Below are 19,420 nucleotides of genomic sequence, written 5' to 3'. Positions count from 1 at the left end.
GGTCTCCGTCATGCGCCCAGCATCGAGATGCCGACGGGCAGATGACCACGCGAAAATTTCTGCAATTCGAATTCGTACACACATTGGATCTGGCCGTTTCTAAAGACTAATGGAAAAATAAAATAAAAACCAGGCGGCAGCCAGGGCCATCTGGCCGGTGCAGCAGTCTCCCCCTCATCTTAGTGCCTTGAATCTAAGGCATCCACATTTAAGATCTGGTCTCTATACGAGCTGGGGACTTTCTCTTCTCTTCTGCTCTCTCTCTCCTTTCAGAACACCCAAGTGAACGACTCAAGCACATCGAACGAAGTTGAACACCTATCGATAGATTAGCTTTTGGTCAGATGGCGAACTCGATCATGTCGTGGCTCTCACCGGATGTCTGCAGACGAGGACCCAACGAGAACCTCAAAACGGCCCTCCTCGGCAATGTACGATCCCAAAGAAGTGTCGTAGTACCCGACCGAGTGCTTGTCGAACACGAGCTCCACGTTCTTCGTCTCTCCGGGCTGAAGAAACGCCTTGCCGAACGCCTGCAACTCCTTCTCCGGGCGCGGCAGTCTTGACCTAACGTCCTTTATATAGCCCTGCACGACTTCGGCTGCTGCAACGCTGCCCGTGTTCGTAACCGGCACGGTGACCTTCACGGATCCGTCCTGTTCAAGCGTCCGGTCACTGATGGCTGCGCTGCCGTACGAGAAAGTCGTGTAGGATAGACCGTGGCCGAAAGGGAACAACGGCTCGATGCCGGAGCGCTCGTAGTGCCGATATCCGATGAAGATACCCTCACCGTAGACAACTTTGGCGTTCTCGCCTGGCCAATTGTGGTACGCCGGGTTGTCTGACAGCCGTTTAGGGAAGGTCGTGGGGAGCTTGCCTCCAGGGCTCAAGCGGCCCAAGAGAACGTCTGCAAGAGCATTGCCAGCTTCCTGCCCCTGGTACCACGCCTGGAGAATCGCAGGTACCTTGTCGGCCCATGGCATGGTGACTGGCGTACCCGACTGGTTGACGACGATCGTGCTTGGATTTGCTGCAAGTACGGCTTCGACAAGGCGATCTTGGCTTCCATGTTTAGGCAGATCCATCGTCTGACGATCATAGCCCTCCGACTCCCATTCTGCGTCCAGACCAACAAAGACGACCGCGGCATCGGCTTCTTTTGCCGCATCCACCGCCTCTTGGAGGAGGTCGACTCCTGATTCCTCTTCATACCCAATGCGGCACCCGCCGTAGGCGTGTGTTGGCTTGCCGTGAGTAATCTTTGAGGCCGGCCGCACTTCATTAGTGCTCTCAACAAGGATCTGGACAGGTTTGCCGGCCTCCAGGTACACAGACTTGAGGACATCCTCGGAAGCCTCGAACATAGCCTCACCCTCTTCTACCCAATCCCAGTTGTCGATGAATAGCTCGCCGTTCAAAAATAGTCTCCCCGGTCCGACACTGGAGAAACTGAAGGTGTGGGAACCCGACGTCTTTGGAATCAGGGCCGTCTTGACCTTGAACGAGTACGCCGGCAAGACCGTTTTTGGCGCTGAATCCCATAGGAACAGGTCGGTATTGGACTTGTGCTGCACCGAGGCCGGAACTCCTTCGAAGCGGTCATGGCAATAGTATTCGAGTGTAACACCCGGCTTTCCATCCTGTGTGGTGCAGAACGGGGATGCGAGCGGGAGCCATTTGGCCGTATCGCAGCCACGAGAATAGATTAACTCTCCGTCAAACTGGTTAGCAAGTCCGTCGAATGGCGTCGTCGTGTAATAAGGGTTGAGGCTTGCACTGCCGCCACCTCCGGCAATTGCGCGCTTCGCGTTCGGCCCAATAACTGCAATCTTTTTCACAGGTCCGATGGGGAGAATGTTACGTTCGTTCTTCAGCAACGTCAGACCCTCAGTGCCCGCCTGACGTATCACCTGCCGGGTAGCGGCATTGTCGTTCGCCCGTTCTTCTGGTTCCGGGGCGTCATTGTTGAAACCCTTCGTTCTCTGGATGAGATAGAGCACGTCCCCGGCAGCCCGCTCAACGTCTTCGGCAGCCAGTTCACCCTTCTCCACCGCGCGCACCGCCTTCTCGCCACGCCACTTCGTTGGGCCAGGCATTTCCAAGGCGCAACCCGCCGCAATGGCCTCCGCAACGGAGTTGGTACCCGTCCAATCGGACATGACCATTCTATCAGAGTCAGCCACTGATCCATATGTCGCTCTATGGCAGATGAAATCTTACTCACCCGTCGTAATTCCACTCGTCACGAAGGATTTTCTTCAGAGTACGTGGATGCATGTCGGCATGAACCCCGTTGACAAGATTGTAGGAGCTCATTAGGGACCAGGGTGACGCTTCCCGGATGGCGATCTCGAAAGGCTTCAGGTAAAGTTCTCTCAGAGGTCTCTCGGCAACGATGGAATCAATTGTCATGCGCAGCGTCTCCTGTTCATTGCCGACGAAATGCTTTATGGTGGCCGCGACCTTCTTACTCTGCAGACCGCGGATATAGGCGGCAGCAAGCTTTCCCGTCAGGAATGGGTCCTCAGAGAAGGATTCGAAGTTCCGGCCTCCAAGCGGTGACCTGTGCAAGCACACAGTGGGAGCCAGCAGGACATCGGCGCCTCGGGCTTTGGTCTCGTCGCCGAGGTGCTTCCCCACCTCTTCCAGCAAATCCAGGTTCCAGGTAGCGGCAAGAGAGATGCCGCATGGAAACAAGGCAGCCTGATGCTTGTTAGATGCATGCCCAAAACGAGGAAACTAGACAAACCGGAGTTCCATTCTTGAACCACTGTCCTCGAGCACCGTTGGGGCCATCTGTAGTCTTGATTGACGGTACGCCTCGGTGGGGCAGGGCAACAGTGCGCCAAAAATCAGATCCTGCCAAGAGGGAGACCTAGAATTGCGGACTTTAGCGCCTCTCTACCGTTGAGTTTCGTGGCATATGTGCTCACTTGTTCCTTGAGCGGAAGCTTTGCCGCCAAGTCTCGGGCCAATTTGTCTGGTTGATTGATGCCTTTGATTTCAAAGCTCGAGACCTCTTGGTGTGATTTGGAGTCGTGCTCGGTTGAGTTATGCGAAATAGAGGACGGGACTTCGGTGGTGTCGTGTAGCGCCAACTTCAGTGCAGCTGGGCCATTACCCAGTGCTGGTTCCGTAGCACGCGGCAAGACCGCAGTATCGGCCATAGTGGGACGAGTGGCAGGACCGCTGGCAGGACAAAAACAAGGGATGCGACAGAGAACAAGCCGGCGTCAGATGCTACACAAAGGCGTGTGATGGCAGAACAGCCGGCAGGACACAGAGTGGCTTCCAAAAGGTCGGTCACGCCGGTCGTGTGCTTTAAGTAGTGCATGACATGCGGCGCGGACCACACGGGAAGTGCTCGAAACAGCATACGCCGAAAGGCGTTAAGACGTGCGTTGTACCTGGGCCAGGTATCACGCATCTAATTGATGAGCACTATGGCGTGGTGAGCATCAACGGCGGGCGATTAACCGGTCTTTTGCCTCAAGGAGGCTCGAAGCAGGCTGAATTTCTTAATATAGAGGTCATGATGAATATCTGATGCAGGGCGAAGGCGCATGAAACAAAGCTCGACGGCGGAAAGAGAAGCTGGTCAGCGCGGCTGCAGTCGTACCATGGCCCTGGAGACTCCTTGCTGGCGGTCTCCCTGTCCGCTAGCCGAGGAAAGTCGATGCGTCGAGTGGTAAGATGGCATTGCATGTAAGCTTCTCCAGACAATGCGGCAATAGCGGACCGATGCGAAAGGCTGCGGAGGGCTATGGTCCGGGCCCGAGTGAGCTAAGAGTTTGTGCAGGTTCACGGAGCCGCGCGCCAGTGAGATAATTGTTTGGTGGAACGAAGCGAGCGGTCGAGTCGTGCGCGTGGAGATGGGGCTGGCTCGCCGGCCCTGCAAGCCGGCGCCACGTGAAGCAGGACCGTTGCCGGCTCCTTTGCCGGGCCACATGGCAACGCCTGCGCCCGTGGGCTCACTCAAAGCAAACAGCAAACGTACATACATCCAGAGTCCCGTACATGACGGCACGAGATACTCCTTAACGCACTATAGCACGTGATGATTGTTGAGTCGTAATTAGAGCCTGTCATCATAGCACGTCGCTGCCAATCCAGAATAGTTGACCAGCTGGGAACGGAAGCACGTGGTGCAGGGAGACGCATATCCTCTTTCCTTGTTTGGCCAGACGGGAGCCCTGAACCCAGACTCCATTCCACCATGCAGACATGGCATAATCAGGCCCACTTACAGTCCCAGGTACGCAGTACAGAACAGTCCTCGAGGAAGCACCCGTCTTTTCGCGAGTGCTCTGAGCTCGTGTTACTTTTGCTGTCTCAGTAGTATGAAAGGAAAGCTAGCTCTTCGGCCACAAGCGAGCATGTGCAGATGCGGGATGTTCGAATGATGACGGTAGTGGACCAGAGATCTTGGGCGTCTACCTACGTATTTCTTAGCTTTGCAGAATATAGCGTCCCTTTAGATCCGATCTCGCTGCTCTCGTCTGTCAACAGGGGGAGGTGATAGTGCGAGACCTTTGGGAGAAAGAAGCCAAATGCAGCTCTGGACGCGGCAGCTAATTTGTCACAACTCAGCTGCTTGCGTGAGGAGGTGGCGAAGTGCAGCACATCGAAGCCGCACAGGCCAGTGCTAAATGTTAGGCCTGAGTATTCGCAGGCTGGCAGCATCCAACGTCTGAGTCAGATTAAGTGTGGTCTGTTTTCGGCCCTTCAACCGGACGATCAGCACACGTCTGCACCACGACCACAACGTCGGCGCCACGTCTGTTCGAATAATAATGTGACCACCAAAGTCAGAACAAATCCAATCGTCTGGGACAGACGGTGCGATCATGTCGAACTTGGCATGATGCAACCGCAGTCGCAGACCGCCTCGCAATACGAGTACGAAGGATGGTGACATTCTTCTTGTCGGTCGCTGTTCGGACTTCGCAGGCAGACGTTCTCTGCACATGGATCGCAGATCCCACAAAAAGGCCGCCTTGCCGCCGTTGGAAAGTTGACGTGGTTGAAACAAAGCCTTGGGCGTTGAGCTTATCGTGTCCGCGGAGGCTCGAGCGCCAATCGTAGGATTGCAAATGGTAATCAAAACGGCTGGCATTTCACGTGAATATCAGCTCGATTCCCAACGCGTCCAGAGAATGCAAAACGACCTTTGGGTGCAGAATCGAACTGACGTGTCCGAGACGAGATGGAATGAGCTCCGGACGCTTTCCGATGTCGGCAGTCGTAAGGCAAACTCGATGGTCTCACCGCAAGACGCCTGAGCTCGCACCACGGCAGCTGGCAGGGACGTTCGACGGGAAGCGATAACGTACCACCCTCGAAATCTTAACGTACCACCCTCCCCACTTTTTAGCGATTAGTGTAGCACGTTCGGTAATAACGAATATAATAATAATACTTACTACTGCAATCATAGTGTTTTGAACGTATATACTACGCTATAAATTCTTCTACTCTGCTTTGGTGCGACCGAAGCTATAGTCCTTATAGCTTACGGTTATCGAATAACGCAACCCGTAAGCCTTAAGCCTCTAGTAATAACACTTCGTTTATACCGACTAGCATGTCTAACTACGTTCTAAACGAAGCGATATACCATATTATACGTATTAGACGAGAACCGCCTAGATAGGGACGTATACGTGCCTTGGGTATATACGTCGCCCGCTAATTACTACTACCGCCCGATCCGCTCGGTTCTAACGAACGCGAAGACGCGCCTTCTATCTATACTACTATAGAGATTGTCGACCTCGGATCTACTAGCGAGTCCGACGATGGGCACCGGCTCGTTAATAACGAAGCTAGTATTACTAGTAATAACATCTTCGCTAAAAACGAGCCGGAGTCTAGATTTAAGTCCGAGGAGGATGTTATAGCCCTTAATAAAACCGAAGAGGACCCTAATACCGCTATTAAGGATAATAAAGTTCTACCCTAGCTTCTTTATCCTTCGTTTATAACGGACGAGGGCGAATAGGTCTTTATTATTAAGCCCCTACCGATAGAGACGTTCGAGTTCTTCGCTAATAGCGAAAGGGCTTATTATAACTAGGGCCTTGCGTATGGCATAGACTTCCGCAAGCGTAAGTAGAAGAAGATAAATAGAGCCGTCTATTAGATGCGCATTATCTATAATCGTAAGGGGCGAAAGAATGGCACCCGTAATAACCCTAACCCGGACGATAACGATTATCTAGACGAATACTATTCGTCTAGGCCGAATTAGCTAAATAGTCGCCGCCCTAGAAGAGGTTCTATCCGTATAGATTATAAGATAGGCTTTCTCTTCGTTACTACCGACCGTAATAACGTTAATAGCGAATAGAAGATTCGTTATTAATAAGAAAACCTAAGCTTCTATTATAATTACCCGCCTAGTATTAATGGCCGTGTCTTCGCCTCTTAGCGTCGTCGGTAACGAGCCGAGATACTATAGCTTACCGAGCTTATTTAAGAGTAGTAGCTTAGTAGCATTCGAGCGAACTAGTCTCTTACGTCTATTATAAATAGATATCCTACTGCGCTCGTAACGTAATAGAATGTCTATAACCTCCGGTAGGCTAATCGCCTTTAGGAGCTTATATACGAGAATATAGTAAATGCACTACTCTCTCGTCTTTAACGAAAGAACTTTGCCTTCCGCTTTATCGTTAACAACGAGTATTAACTAGATTCCCTACTTACGCTTTCTCCCGAGACGATTAAGCTCTAACGTGCTAATCTAGACATTCTACTTATTAATCTTACGTTTAAGACGAATAGATACAACCGGCTATTACTAAATATAGTTAGTATAATAGTAAATAACCGAATAATCCCGCTTAGTATTAGCCTTCTTTCGTCTTAAACGGAGGAGGTATATTACTAGGCGCTCTTAAGCCTCTATAAGATCCTCGTTAAAAACGAAGTACTACTTCTAAGGGTTATTTTAATAGACCGTAATATTAGTTGTATTAATGCAGTAAAGCGTAGCTTTACGGGTATTTTAATCATCCTTTACCACTAGTATATTAATAAGGATGTCCTTACCTATACACGAGAGAGGTATCCTCAATCCCGGTAAGGCACGAAGTGGGTAGATTCGGCGAGGGCGAAAGAGATTATAGATCGTTTCTCTATATACTATAACGCCTAGACCGAAGAGGAGTTTACTTCGGCCGCAGCGAGCATAGAGAGACTTAATACTCGCATTTCTAACTATCTAGAGGCGGAGTAGTGGCCGTAGAAGAAGATATTTATTTCGGTATAGACGAAGGCCCATCTATATTTCGGCAATATTGCTACGTCTCGTGTTAAAGACGCTTATACCTAGATTAAGAAGTAGATTATTAACTCTCGTAGTAACGTCTTTACGCTTATCCGTAGGCTAGAGACGTAGTAGGCGCTTACTACTACGATAATCGTTTACGACGAAGCGAAGGATAATATCTAGCGTCTAACCGCCGTTCGTAGCGAGTTCTAGAACTACTATTAGGGTTAGATTTACCGCTACGCGTTAATATAGACCTCCCTTAAGCTTACTAAGGCCAAGCAAAACTGGATTAAGAGCTAGTCCGACCCTCGTTTCTAACGAAGATAATATACTAGTTCGTTTAAGGCGATATATAGCCGACTATACTACTAGACACTCTTTACGATTCTATATAAACGAAGATACTTCCTTAATCCTCGGTTATTCGACCGATACTAGTAGATTAATAAAGACTCGGTACTAACGATGGAACTAGAGACGCCCGTCTACTATAAACCCGCTATTATTCGGCGTCGACGAAGAGTAGGACTAAGAGCAACGGCACGTCTAATAGAATCCGGAGTAAATAGTATAAGAAGAGATCCTCTTCGTTCGGAACAAGTAGATCGAAATAACGTAGTATTACTACCGATTTTATCTTCTGCCCCTACTCGGTCTAAACGAGTCTATATTATTCCCTTTCCGTAGCCTTTATAGCCTCCGTAGCCTTTATAGCCTCCGCAGCTACCGGCTGCTATAATAATATAGCGGGAGGTCTAGTATCTTCGTCTAGAACGAGTATAAACTCTAGTATAGCCAGCCTAGTAACGAGCTCTACTACTCTTTCGAGTACCCTCCTCTTCGCTACCAACGATGCCTATATAACACTACTACTTCGCCAACGGCGAACTATAGTATTATTTCGCCCCGCCGATAGCATTCGCTTACGGCGAACTATAGTATTATTTCGCCCCGCCGACAGCATTCGCTTACGGCGAACTATAGCATTATTTCGCCCCGTCGACAGTATTCGCTTACGGCGAACTATAGCATTATTTCGCCCCGCTAATAGTATTCGCTTATAGCGAACTATAGTATTATTTCGCTCTACTAGTAGTATTCGCCCGTGGCGAACCTACTCTACTAATATATCTAATCGCACCACTATAATAGTATTAATAGACGTTCGTCTCGGGCGAATAGTAGTTCTTCTATAGCCGTATACTAGTAAGGGCGTATAGCTGGTCATCCCGCTCTTCGTTTAATACGAATACTATGTAAGTATTTATTGTTAGCTGGCCTTCGGTAATAGCGAGTATAAGCAGCTATCTAACTATACGGCCTAAGAGTACTAGCTACTCGGCCGTGCTACTCACGCTCGCTATTAACGAATACTATACTACTTACGCTCGCTATTAACGAGCGTTAGCTATCCGGCCGTACGGCCTAGAAACGCTATTAACGAATACTAGCTGCTCGCGCTCGCCATTAACGAGCGCTAGCTATCCGGCCGTACGGTTTACGGGCGCCAGCTACTAGGCCGTATAGCTTATACTCGCTATTAACGAGTGCCAGCAGTGTAGTTAAATGGCCAATTTTATAGCTAAATAGCCGAATAGCTAGCCCTCGCAACTAGCGAGCATAAGCTATACGGCCTAGTAGCTAGCGCTCGTAAACCGTACGGCCGGATAGCTGGCGCTCGTTAATAGCGAACGTAAGTAGCACGGCCGAGTAGCTAGCGCTCTTAGATCGTATAGCCGGATAGCTGCTTATGCTCGCTATTACCGAAGGTTTACTATATAACGAACGTCTCTTGCGGTCTTATTTTCCTTCTTTATACTATACTAGTTTGCTTCGTTATTAACGATAGCTATACCTTTCTAATCTTTCTTTACCCTCTTCGGCTATTTGGCCGGTGCTGGCTTCCGTGGCGGCTTTAGCCAAGCTGGCTAAGTTCTAAGGTTCTATACGGCTAATTAGGCCAGGCGTGTGGACGGTTTATAGTAGAGCTTAAGTAATCTAAGAAAGGCGTAAGTTTAACCCCCTCTTCGTTATAAACGAACTAACTATAAAGAAAGTCGGGTTTAAGCGTATACGGCTCGCTAGGGCCCGTATACGAAGCCTTAGAATATCTAAGGTGGGATAGAGGAGTTTATTCGGTAAGAACGAGCCCTTCTTATTATAATTCGTTACTAACGAGTAAATTATAGTATAACCTTCTAGCGTTCTACGGGTGGTTCGCTAAAGTGCTATACCTGCTAGGCGTTAAATGCCCCTATATCTACCGGAAATAATATTATCTACGATGCTTAAATCGTCCTAGACGAAGATATCTTGCCCTATAGCTGCGTATATAAAGATGCGTTTTTAAAGGCTTAGCTAATCTCGATTAGTGGTTAGACTAAGCGGTAGACGGCTTTAAATAAGTTTAAGGTACGTAATATTAACTCTAAATCCGTTCGTTACTAACGAAGCGCCAGGCGATAGGTTAGAAGTAGCGTAATCTTATAAAGGATATCGTTTACGCTATTCTAAATGCTAGGCCTACTCTAACGGCCTTAGTTACGTATCGTACGCCTACTACTTACCCTTATTGATTGCTGTTTAGGCTTCGGTGTGAACGAAGAGATTAGGTTGGCGAGTAGATAGCAAATTATATAATAAATTCTCTCCCTTCGTTAATAACGAATAAGTGTAATAATACCAACAACACGTGTAAATACTGCCAAGAACTCGTCTGTAACGAAACAATAAAGGTATGTATCATGCATTCGTTATTACCGAGCGATCTGCGCTAATTACCACTAAGTGGGGCGGGGTGGTACGTTAAGATTTCGAGGGTGGTACGTTATCGCTTCCCCTCCTGAAGCGCTCTGGGGGTGCGGGTTCGATGTACGTAAGAAGGTGAGGATTCCGTGGTTCTCTCGAGGTGCAGTTAACCTGAAAAGGCGAAAAGGCTGCCCTAGCTCCTTCGGGACCCTGATTCGCAGGTGCCGCCATCGCAGCCGCCACCATGTCCATTGCGGCGTCGGGAAGGCGTGGAGAAGAGATGCCGGGCATGCCATTCCGCAGACACATGCGATGATGCGAGAAATTCGACGAGGCGGGGAGCGAATGCGGAGACGAGTGCACCTACCTTGCATCTGGGCAATCAGGAAAATCTCTCACCCGAAGGCGCGAATCGGCTCGACTTGAAGGCGATCGGCCCAGGGCAAAACAGCGCAGACATGGTCGTCTGACGAAGCGCAACTTCTGGAAAGATGGGCGATCGCCTTCATGCGCCGCGCGGAGAGCGGGCGAGGCGCAGGGGCGCAACCGCACAGAAGACGCGGTGCGACCATGCGGCGGACGCGGTGCGACGGATCCGCGTTTGCGATTAGATAATGGCGAGCGGATGGTGTGAGTGGGAGCAGGCAGGGCGGGCGCTCTTTGGCTGGCGGCGCGGCGGTCGGTGTTGCGGTCGGTGTTGCGGCCGGCTGGGGGCACGCGCGACCAACAAGAGCGCGCCGGTAAGCGTGACCGCGACTCGGCGGGCAACGTCACTACTGGAGCGCCTCGACATCGGGGGTCGGCGTCTGGAGGCAAGGCAGGTAGGTAGACAGGCAGACAGGTAGGCACGTGTGCGGAGCGACATCGGGTCGAGGCGGCGCGCGAGTAAGGCAGATCGCGAGTGAGATTGACTGCGCCGGGGGGGTTTCGACTTGGGCAGCTTCTGTCGTCAGGCCCGCCAGGGTCCGGCCGGGCAACGGCTGGAATGCGGAGACAGACTGGAGAGGCTTCTGTGCTTCTGTGCTTCTGTGCTTCTGGGCTGCTGGGCTGCTGGGCTGGCTGGGTCCGCAGCGGCGGCGGGCGGCGGGCGGCGGGCGCACGCGACAGCTGTGCCGCAGCGCCGCAGTCTGCGGAGATACATATGTTCGTTACGTCAAGGCGTGAGTGAGGGCGTGCTCGTGGTGGTTGAGTAAAAGGAGTGGTAACGGAAACGCGGCGCAGGGATGGACGGGCTGGCAGTCGGGCAAAGTCGGCCAGTCAGAGTGCACTGATAAGAGAAAGCAGATCTACCCCAGCGCGGCGCGAGGTCTCATCGAATTAAGCCTTCGTTAATGCTTCAGCGACTGCTCGTTTGGGGGAGCAAGCGAATATCCAGTACGTAAACTGCCCTAACTATGACCAAGCCCACGCCAAGCGGACGCCCTCGGTGACACAGGCGCAGACCGCATCGCTGACACTGCGCGCCCATTACCTCTATCCATCGACACTACTTTATCTATAAGCAACACCTGCGCCCGCGCTCCACCGCCCGCCGCCCGTCACCACGCCCAGCAGAGCCGCTGCCCAGCCGCGCGCCGCCGCAGCAGAGAGCGCGCCTCAGGCAAATGACCGAACGCACCATCCACTTCCTCATCTTCCTTTCCCACGGCCCTTGAGACGCCTGCGCGATAAGCCCGCGTGCCCGCGTGCCCGTCGTCCCCCAGCTGCCGAGCCGTTGCCCATATCGCCGTTATCAGACACGGCCTCCAGCAATCGCACCGCGGCCCTTCTCACTGGTGCGCTGCTGCCGCCGCCCTGACGACCGGCAGGCACTAACCGGCATACCCGCAGGCTCCACGCTGCCCAGCGCTATCTCCGATACTGGCCGCACGATATGACGACCGCCATAGCTCCCCAGCCCATCATGCCTCGTTCGGACCTCGTCCCTCTTGCTGCCGCCCGTCCCAAATCCGCCAAGCCCATGCCGGGCAAGGAGAATCTCTTCTCCCACAAGCCGAACGCCCAGCCCGGCCAGCTCACCCCCGCCCAGCGCTCCCGCCGCGAGAGGCCCTGCGACGCCTGCCGCCGCCGCAAGAGCCGTTGCGTCATCCACGAGGGCGCCCTGCTGTGCGTGCTGTGCGAGTTCCACAAGCAGGAGTGCACCTTTGTGCAGAGCCCGCTGCCGCGGAAGAGGAAGATCAACGTCGACGGCCAGAAAGAGGAAGGCGCCAAGAAGAGGTAGGTGTCCTACACACCCATCATCCTGACACTACTTCTTGTAGCTCGCTGCTGACACCCGCCGTCCAGATCAGTCGAGCGTGAGCAGCCGCAGAGCGCCCAGCCGCTCCAACAGCCCTCGCCCACCACCAAGTTCTCCCGCCGGGCACCCAACCTCGCCGACACCACCGGCCAGGCCCTCCAAGAGACGCTCGGCTTGCAGCGTCGCCAGCACAGCCGCTACATCGGGCCCACCACGCCCTTCGACCCCGTCCTGATTGGCCTGACCCAGTTCGATACGCGCAACGAGAGCACATTCGACCTGGGAGTGCTGCGGAAGGTCCATGACAATGAACATTTCATCATGCTGCCGGACGAGAATACCCAAGACTTTGACAGCGAAACTGAGGCCCTCAATGCCGTCGAGGCCGTCGTAGCACCACATGGCTCCCAGCTCATTGATGTGTACTTCCGCTCCGTGCACCCTAACTTTCCCATCATACAGAAAACCTTGTTTATGCAACGGCATCGCGATGCCGACCGTCAGATATCCCCGCCCCTCCTAGCGGGCATCTACATGCTGGCCCTGCAATGGTGGTCGTACGAGCCCAGACTGGCATCACTGCCCAAGCCCGACGTCAGCAAGCTGGAGGCAATTGCTTCCCACTGGCTGCCCAAAGCCATGGAGCGGCCCAAGCTTTCGACGATCCAAGCCGGCCTGCTGCTGCTGCAAAGGCCAGACTCAGACTCATGGAGTCTGACGACCCAGCTCGTCGCCATTGCACAAGAACTTGGCCTGCACCTCGACTGCTCCAACTGGTCGATTCCACTGTGGGAGAAGGGACTGCGTAAGCGGATTGCCTGGGCGTTGTACATGCAGGATAAATGGAGCTCGTTGATCCACGGCCGGCCGTCGCACATATACAATGCCGACTGGGCGGTGAAGGCGATAGCTGACGAGGACTTCTTCGAGGACGGCGCTCAGACGGGCGAGGTTCTCCGAGCAGGTAGCGAGGAGGAAGCCGCGGACGAGGAACGTGGTGCATATGTTTTTGCGCAGATGATTACGCTGACAGCAATCATGGCCGAAGTGGTGGACACGTTCTACACTCAGACCGCGATCCAAGATTTCCAGAATGCTGGGAAGAACTCGACACGGCTGATCCTCGATCGGGCGAAGCCGGTGCAGATCAAGCTCAAAGAATGGTTTGCAAGACTGCCCGCATCCACGCGGATTGACAGCCACAACTCGGGCCGTTCGTCCAACACCGGTAAGCCTAAGTCGCCCTTCCTTTCAAATACGTCACCCCTATTAATCCAGGGTCCCTGCAGCCACCGGTGCCCTGCATCTGGCCTATTTCGCCACTGAGATCACGCTCCACCGGCGCATCGTCCAATCGCTCGACGCCGAAACGTCGGACCCGTACCTCCTCTTCATCTGCCGGTCGGCGGCCAAGACGCGCCTGATCAGCGCCATGGACTTTGTCAACCGCCTGACGCCCGCCCACCTGCAGTCCTTCTGGTACTTCGCGTCCAAGATCAACTTCACCCTCATCGGCACCTTCGGCAGCCTGCTGTGGGCCACGGCGCCGGGCCGCGAGGAGGCCGACTTCTACAAGACGCGCCTGCGCGAGTACCGGTGGACGCTGAGCGTCAGCGCGACGCGCGCGCGCTGGCTCGAGTACGCGGTGCAGATGCTCGACGCCAGCCGCGAGATGCTGCGCGGCATGAAGGAGAAGCCGACGCTGGCCGAGACCATCGTCGCCCAGCAGCAGCATCAGCAGCAACAACAGCAACAGCAAGCCGCCCAGCCGCAGCATCTCGTCGTCAGCGACAGCGGCGTGCCGCAATTGAAGCCCGGCGGTGGCGCCGGTGGCGGCGGCGGCGGCGGCGGCGGCGGCAGCAGCATCCTGCGCCACGGCTTTTCCGTCCAGTTCCCGCATGGCGGCGGCAGCCATCAGCACTACGGCTCGGAGCCGACCGTCTCGTTCGGCGGCTACGACCCCAACGACGACATGGGCGACGATTACGAGGGCAGCATCGGCGACGGGGACTTTGACGAGCAGATGAGCGAGGTGAGCGACAAGGGCGGCCTGAAGACGCCGGTCAGTGCGGCATGACAATGACAGCGGCTGGCTTACCGCCGGTTTTGGTGCTCTTTTTCTTTTTCTTTTTTCTTTTTCCTTTTGGTCTCTTAGATGGTTTGTACTCAAGGTGGGTGTCTGTTTTTCTCCTCCCTTTTTTTTTTTCTCCCTCTCAGTTCATCCTCGTCTCGCGTTTGTTTAGCGATGGAAGCCCACCGTCCGGCTTGTTTTGATTAAGGGACGCACTCATGATTGGTCTTTTTTGATAATGAGGGAACATGTTCTGGGATGCATCTGTGCTGCTTTTTTTTTTTGGTCCTATTTCTCTCTTCCTTACTGGGTTGTTTGGTTTCCTGCGCATGGATCAGCCTACGGGCTGCTGTCGACAATTTCTGGGCCGTTTGGTTGTTGTTTTCCTGTTGTCGTTGGGCTGGGGGGAAAAAGGAGGCGGATGAAAGTGTTTTTGCTTTGGTACTGTTCAACGGCAGAGGGAGGACCACTTAGTGAAGCTGGTACCGGGCCGCCGCCGTTCTGCTTGGCTTTGCGGAAGGCGTAGGGAGAAAAGAACGACGGTGGGCTGCTGCAACCGGGTCGCCGCTCCGGTCATCATCAGTGCATGAGTCCGACGAGGCAGGAGATCTTTGGGAGGAAGTTGGACGTAGTCGTATGGTTGGGCTGCAGCAAGCAAGCATCAGTAGCAGCTTCTCTGATAGTGGTAGCAGCGGTAGTAAGCAGTAGAAATGGGAGAACAGAAGATTCGATCCAACTCCAAGACTGATCTGGATGTTGTGGGATGTGAGATGCGAGGAAGGTGGCTGCGAGTAATGAGCAGAGAGCAGAGCGGCGCCGGGCCCGAACAAATGGAATAACGAGCAAGCACGACTTAATGTTGCAAAATGGAGCAAGCAGAGAACTGAAATCACGTCACCTGGCCCCGTTCGCCCAAGGCGGGATCACCCGGGTTGCCATCGTCATCCGCGCAATGCAATTGGGAAAGAAGCGTTGGGGGGTTTCTACTTACGTCAAGGCAATCGTGGTGAGTGGTTGGCCTTTGCGAATCATAAAGGAGCGGTTTTTGCTTCGTGCGGGCAAGTGCGTTATTTGATGAGACGGACGTGACGACACCCGCATGTTCTGCGACGATGATGCAAGGGCGAAAGGAAAAGAAATAAAGTACTTAGCGGCAACGACAAATGAGAAGAGTGCGTGATGCGTGATGCGTGTGTGTATGCGTGTATACGCGTGTACGTGCGTGTACGTGCGCGTACGTGCGCGTGTATGCGTGTGCGGGCGTGTGGGAATATATAGGTGTATGCTCCTGCTTCTCATCAACCGTTTATATCCGACGACAAGGACCAAGGTAGGGCATTCCATTGAGGAAGGAGGGGGGCACACGCGCGCCGCCGCCGGAGGAAGCGCCGGGTCGTCTCGGGCCACGCGGTTGGTGCGCCACGAGCAGGAGCTTCGCCTGGGAAGCCATCCGGGTACTGTCCTTTTTCGTTTGTCCTATCCGCGCCGTTTGGGTTAGTCATAAGGTGGAACGCCTTGTTGGATTAGGAAGGTTTGGTGAGAAGCCGACCTGCATGTCCCAGTCCCCTCCCTCCCTTTCCTCTCCTGCAGCCGGGCGGCTAGCGTGAAGAATGGTAAGGCTTTGTGATTGGTGCCACTCTGGATGTTGGTGATAGGTCGAACTCCCCACTAGCGGCTGCTGTCTTGGGCAGTCGACGGGCTTCTGACGTGCAGAAAATCATATTCAACGTCAGCCATCGGCGGCAGTAGGGATGTGGGCTTGCCTTACTGCTTGCGACTCGAGTGGTAGCCTGTCATGTGCAACGGTAAGCTTCTCCTTATTGATCTTTCGAATTCATGTCACATCTGTCCTATCGATGAACCAATAGATTGAAGATGGTAAGAGAGTTTATAGGAACCGTATAAGGAAACTGAATGAGTCGGAAGGGAATCGTTAATGGGACATATATATTAACGAATATAGAGAAAGATAGAAAAACAAGAATAGAGGAATGCGTCATAGGGGAAAGCAGGCGGCCGGAGACACTGCAAGACGCGAATGAAACCTCCGCGGGGTGAAGTCTTGGGGGAAGGGAAGAAAGGTGGAACGTGGTTTGATTTCGATGGATAGGCCATCATGGTGCTCGGGGAAGATGCGCGCGGACTCATCAGCCCTGACGATTCGAGCCGAATTCGGGCTTCAAAGGCAAGAAAGGCGCTCCCACAGACTGGTTGGGTCTGACCACCAGAATGTAGCCAGGAGCAGGCGTCGATGTTCAATAGGTATGGATTTTTTGACTTTCTCCCGCTTCCTCAGCAGGTCTCCCAACCACTCACATGACCCAACATCTGTCCATTTTCCGGCATCCAACATACATATCTACACCACACTCGCAACCACCCTTTCCCCCACGCCTTCAACTGAACCGATCCACATCGACTCCTCGCCACCCGAGTATAATAGGAAAAGAAAGGAGAAAATCCGCAAAACGAAGCCTTCGACGCCGGTCAAATGAAGCAGGGACAGAGAAAACGCCTGGACATGGAGTACAAACCAACACACGGACACAAACAATCAACTTTCTGGTACCGCCTTTTCTACACTTCTATCTAGCCTCGAATCGGCAGCAAGCACCACCGCCAAGCCTCAATCTAGCCCTGGTGCAGCTTCTTCAGCTTCGCCGAGCCCTCGTAGAGCGCACGGTCGACGGCAGCAGCGACGGTGAGGGTTCCACCGATGACGGCGCACACGCCGACGAGGAAGCCGGAGAAAGACTTGGAACGAGATTCGCGGTTGATGACCTTCATGGGGGAGATGTCCTGTGGGGAAAAAGGCAGGCAGGTTAGCGGCTGCACCCTGATTGAATCCTGTTCAATCATGGGGAAAAAAAAAAACTTACGTAGGAGAAGAAAACGCCGGGGATGCCGCCACGAGCGTGCAGGCGCTCCTTGTGGCCCTCCTTCTCGTCGTTGCCGCCCGCCAGGCTGCGCTTGTGGCTGGTGACGCTGTACTGGTGCGTCTCGATGCTGCCCGCGTCGGTTCCCATGCCGTAGGAGCCGAGTGGGATGCCGTCGGCGTCGGGCATGATGCCGTTCAGCGCAGAGGTTCCCTTGTTCTCCCAGCCGAGGGGCAGGTAGGCGGTGCTGACGACCTTGACGAAGTACATGTAGTTGAAGGCCTTCTCGTCCGTGTGCTGCGCAGTGTCGTCGAGCGGGTTGACGTGGTGGTTGGTCCACAGGCTGCTGGCGCTCAGGCCGGACGCCTCGAGCTTAGCGATGACGTCGTCGGGCAGTTGAGGGCCGAAGCGCAGGTTGTGGATCCTGTGCGAGAAGGAGTGCGAGGCCTCGTCCTTGAAGTAGTTCTCCAGGTCGTGCACGTGCATGTTGCCGTTGCTGAAGGACTTGCCGGGCGCGAAGTGGAAGTTGCCAATGACCTTGTTCACCCGAATGCCACCCTCAATGCGGCAGCCCTCGCGTCTTTGAGCATCGAGCTTCTCGCCGTAGTGCTCACGCTCACACTGCTCGACGCCGTCGCCGCGAGTGAAGGACCAGGAAATACCGGCGTAGGCGTCACGGACGTCATCGCAAGTGTTGCAGCAGCCGGGCTTCTTGGCCGTGGTAGGGGCAGGGGCACCGTAACAATCACCGCAGTACTCAGGGTCCATGTGCGAAGCTTCGTCGGCGTGCCTATGGTCCTCCATATCAGTCAAATCCTTCTGAAAGCCAAGACAGTCCCCCAGCAGGGCTGCAGATTGTGCGGTACTCACAGGTCCAACGCATTCACCTCAATGGGGCGGCTTCCCTCGGTCTCAGGCGTCAAGCGGACCTTGTTAACACCGTGCATGACACCCGTCTGGATCTCGCCAGACACATCCATCACGTCGAGAGTGAGCAGTTCGCAGGGTACCCTGGGGAAAGAGATGTTCATATGAATCTCCATCTTCTCGCCTGGAACACGCAGTCAAGTCAGCAAGACACGGCCTGTAGTGGTTTACAGCGCACCGCTTCCTCCCAAGCCCCGCTCCCCTCGTTCTCCGAACCCTCACACCGTGCACATTGTTGCCCAATCCATGCATTCTCCGGTTCAATCCCTCCAAAGACATGCAGGACTCAGGAAGCGGAGGAGGAGCAACAAAAAAAAAGGGAGCGCAATTCACCCACCTCGACTCTTATCCACAATCAGCTCCGGCTTGACGACGACTCGCCGGTAATCCGCCCACTCGCCCCACATCAGCCACATGATCATGAGTATGCTCGTGATTGTGACGATGCCGCCAGTGCTCGTGCGCACGCGCGCATCCTCGACCGTCTTGGTGAAGGCGTCCAGCCGCATGAAGCGTGATTTGGCCATGGTTGCGGTTCGGAAGCCGGGATTCCTGCTGGGCTAGGGGTGCGATCCGATGAGAGGTTCAGAGGAGAGAGCTGTGCTCAGGGGCGTCTCGAATACGTCTGCAAAGGAGCTGTGGAGAATAAGGCTAGACGGAGGTGCGGCGGTGGAGCTAAGGACGGCGGTGTTCGGCGGTGGTTTGCGCGGTCGGTCGCAGGTGTGCGATGGGTGGGGAGGAGGGGAAAAGGAAGGTCGATCGTCGAGCGCGGCGTCGGTGGTGGTGGTGGTGGTGGTGGTTGTCGACGGACAGTATGTATGCGCGGGATGCAGTGCGCGTATCCCCGATCCTTGTCTTGCGCGTGCACGCTGCCAGGAACAGGAAGGGACGGAGAGAACGAGGAGGTCGCGCGCAAAAGCAGCACCGGGCAAAGCACAAGGAGCAGCTCTGGAGAGGGGAGGAGCAGGTCTGGGGCGCGGCAATTGGGCGGATTGCTGTCGCGGCGATAAAATGTAAAGGCCACCTGGAGCTTGCGTACGAGGCCGGGGATGCTGCAATCAGCCGCAACCGACGACCGACCGCCCCGACTCGCACCGCGTGTCCCGCCCGCCAAAGGATGCCCGCCAGGTGCCAGGACCCTTCTCCCGCCCGCGCCCTGACGCTAGTCCCGTCGCGGTCTCCCGCCGTGTGTTTGATCTCCATCTCGACGGCGCCGACGCTGCGTTTCATCGCTCCTGTGATTCGCGCCCTGCTGCCATTTCCCCCGCTCACGTGCAAGTGTC

The 19,420-nt window shown here is 54.2% G+C and overlaps 3 protein-coding genes across 3 annotated transcripts; 1 reads left to right on the top strand and 2 right to left on the bottom strand.

The window, feature by feature from the left end:
• Positions 1–269: 269 nt before the first annotated feature.
• Positions 270–3,167, bottom strand: BKCO1_35000104 (glycoside hydrolase family 3 protein; the record flags this gene model as incomplete). The annotated part of the gene is made up of 5 exons (XM_020274729.1): positions 270–318; positions 376–2,166; positions 2,225–2,703; positions 2,750–2,875; positions 2,934–3,167. The coding sequence occupies 5 exons, from the start codon at positions 3,165–3,167 to the stop codon at positions 270–272; spliced, it is 2,679 nt and encodes an 892-aa protein (XP_020129092.1).
• An 8,760-nt stretch (positions 3,168–11,927) lies between these two features.
• Positions 11,928–14,340, top strand: BKCO1_35000103 (transcription factor; the record flags this gene model as incomplete). The annotated part of the gene is made up of 3 exons (XM_020274728.1): positions 11,928–12,241; positions 12,311–13,491; positions 13,553–14,340. 3 exons carry the CDS (start codon positions 11,928–11,930, stop codon positions 14,338–14,340), a joined length of 2,283 nt encoding a protein of 760 aa, XP_020129155.1.
• Positions 14,341–16,965: 2,625 nt separating this feature from the next.
• Positions 16,966–18,664, bottom strand: BKCO1_35000102 (copii-coated vesicle membrane protein; the record flags this gene model as incomplete). Its single annotated transcript, XM_020274727.1, has 4 exons — positions 16,966–17,133; positions 17,214–18,000; positions 18,081–18,261; positions 18,475–18,664. 4 exons carry the CDS (start codon positions 18,662–18,664, stop codon positions 16,966–16,968), a joined length of 1,326 nt encoding a protein of 441 aa, XP_020129156.1.
• Between the last annotated feature and the right edge of the window lie 756 nt (positions 18,665–19,420).

Source organism: Diplodia corticola (genome assembly GCF_001883845.1).
Source record: "Diplodia corticola strain CBS 112549 chromosome Unknown scaffold35, whole genome shotgun sequence".
Taxonomy (NCBI): domain Eukaryota; kingdom Fungi; phylum Ascomycota; class Dothideomycetes; order Botryosphaeriales; family Botryosphaeriaceae; genus Diplodia; species Diplodia corticola.
The sequence above is the reverse complement of the archived record's forward strand: the minus strand, read 5'-3'. Positions and strand labels throughout refer to the sequence as shown.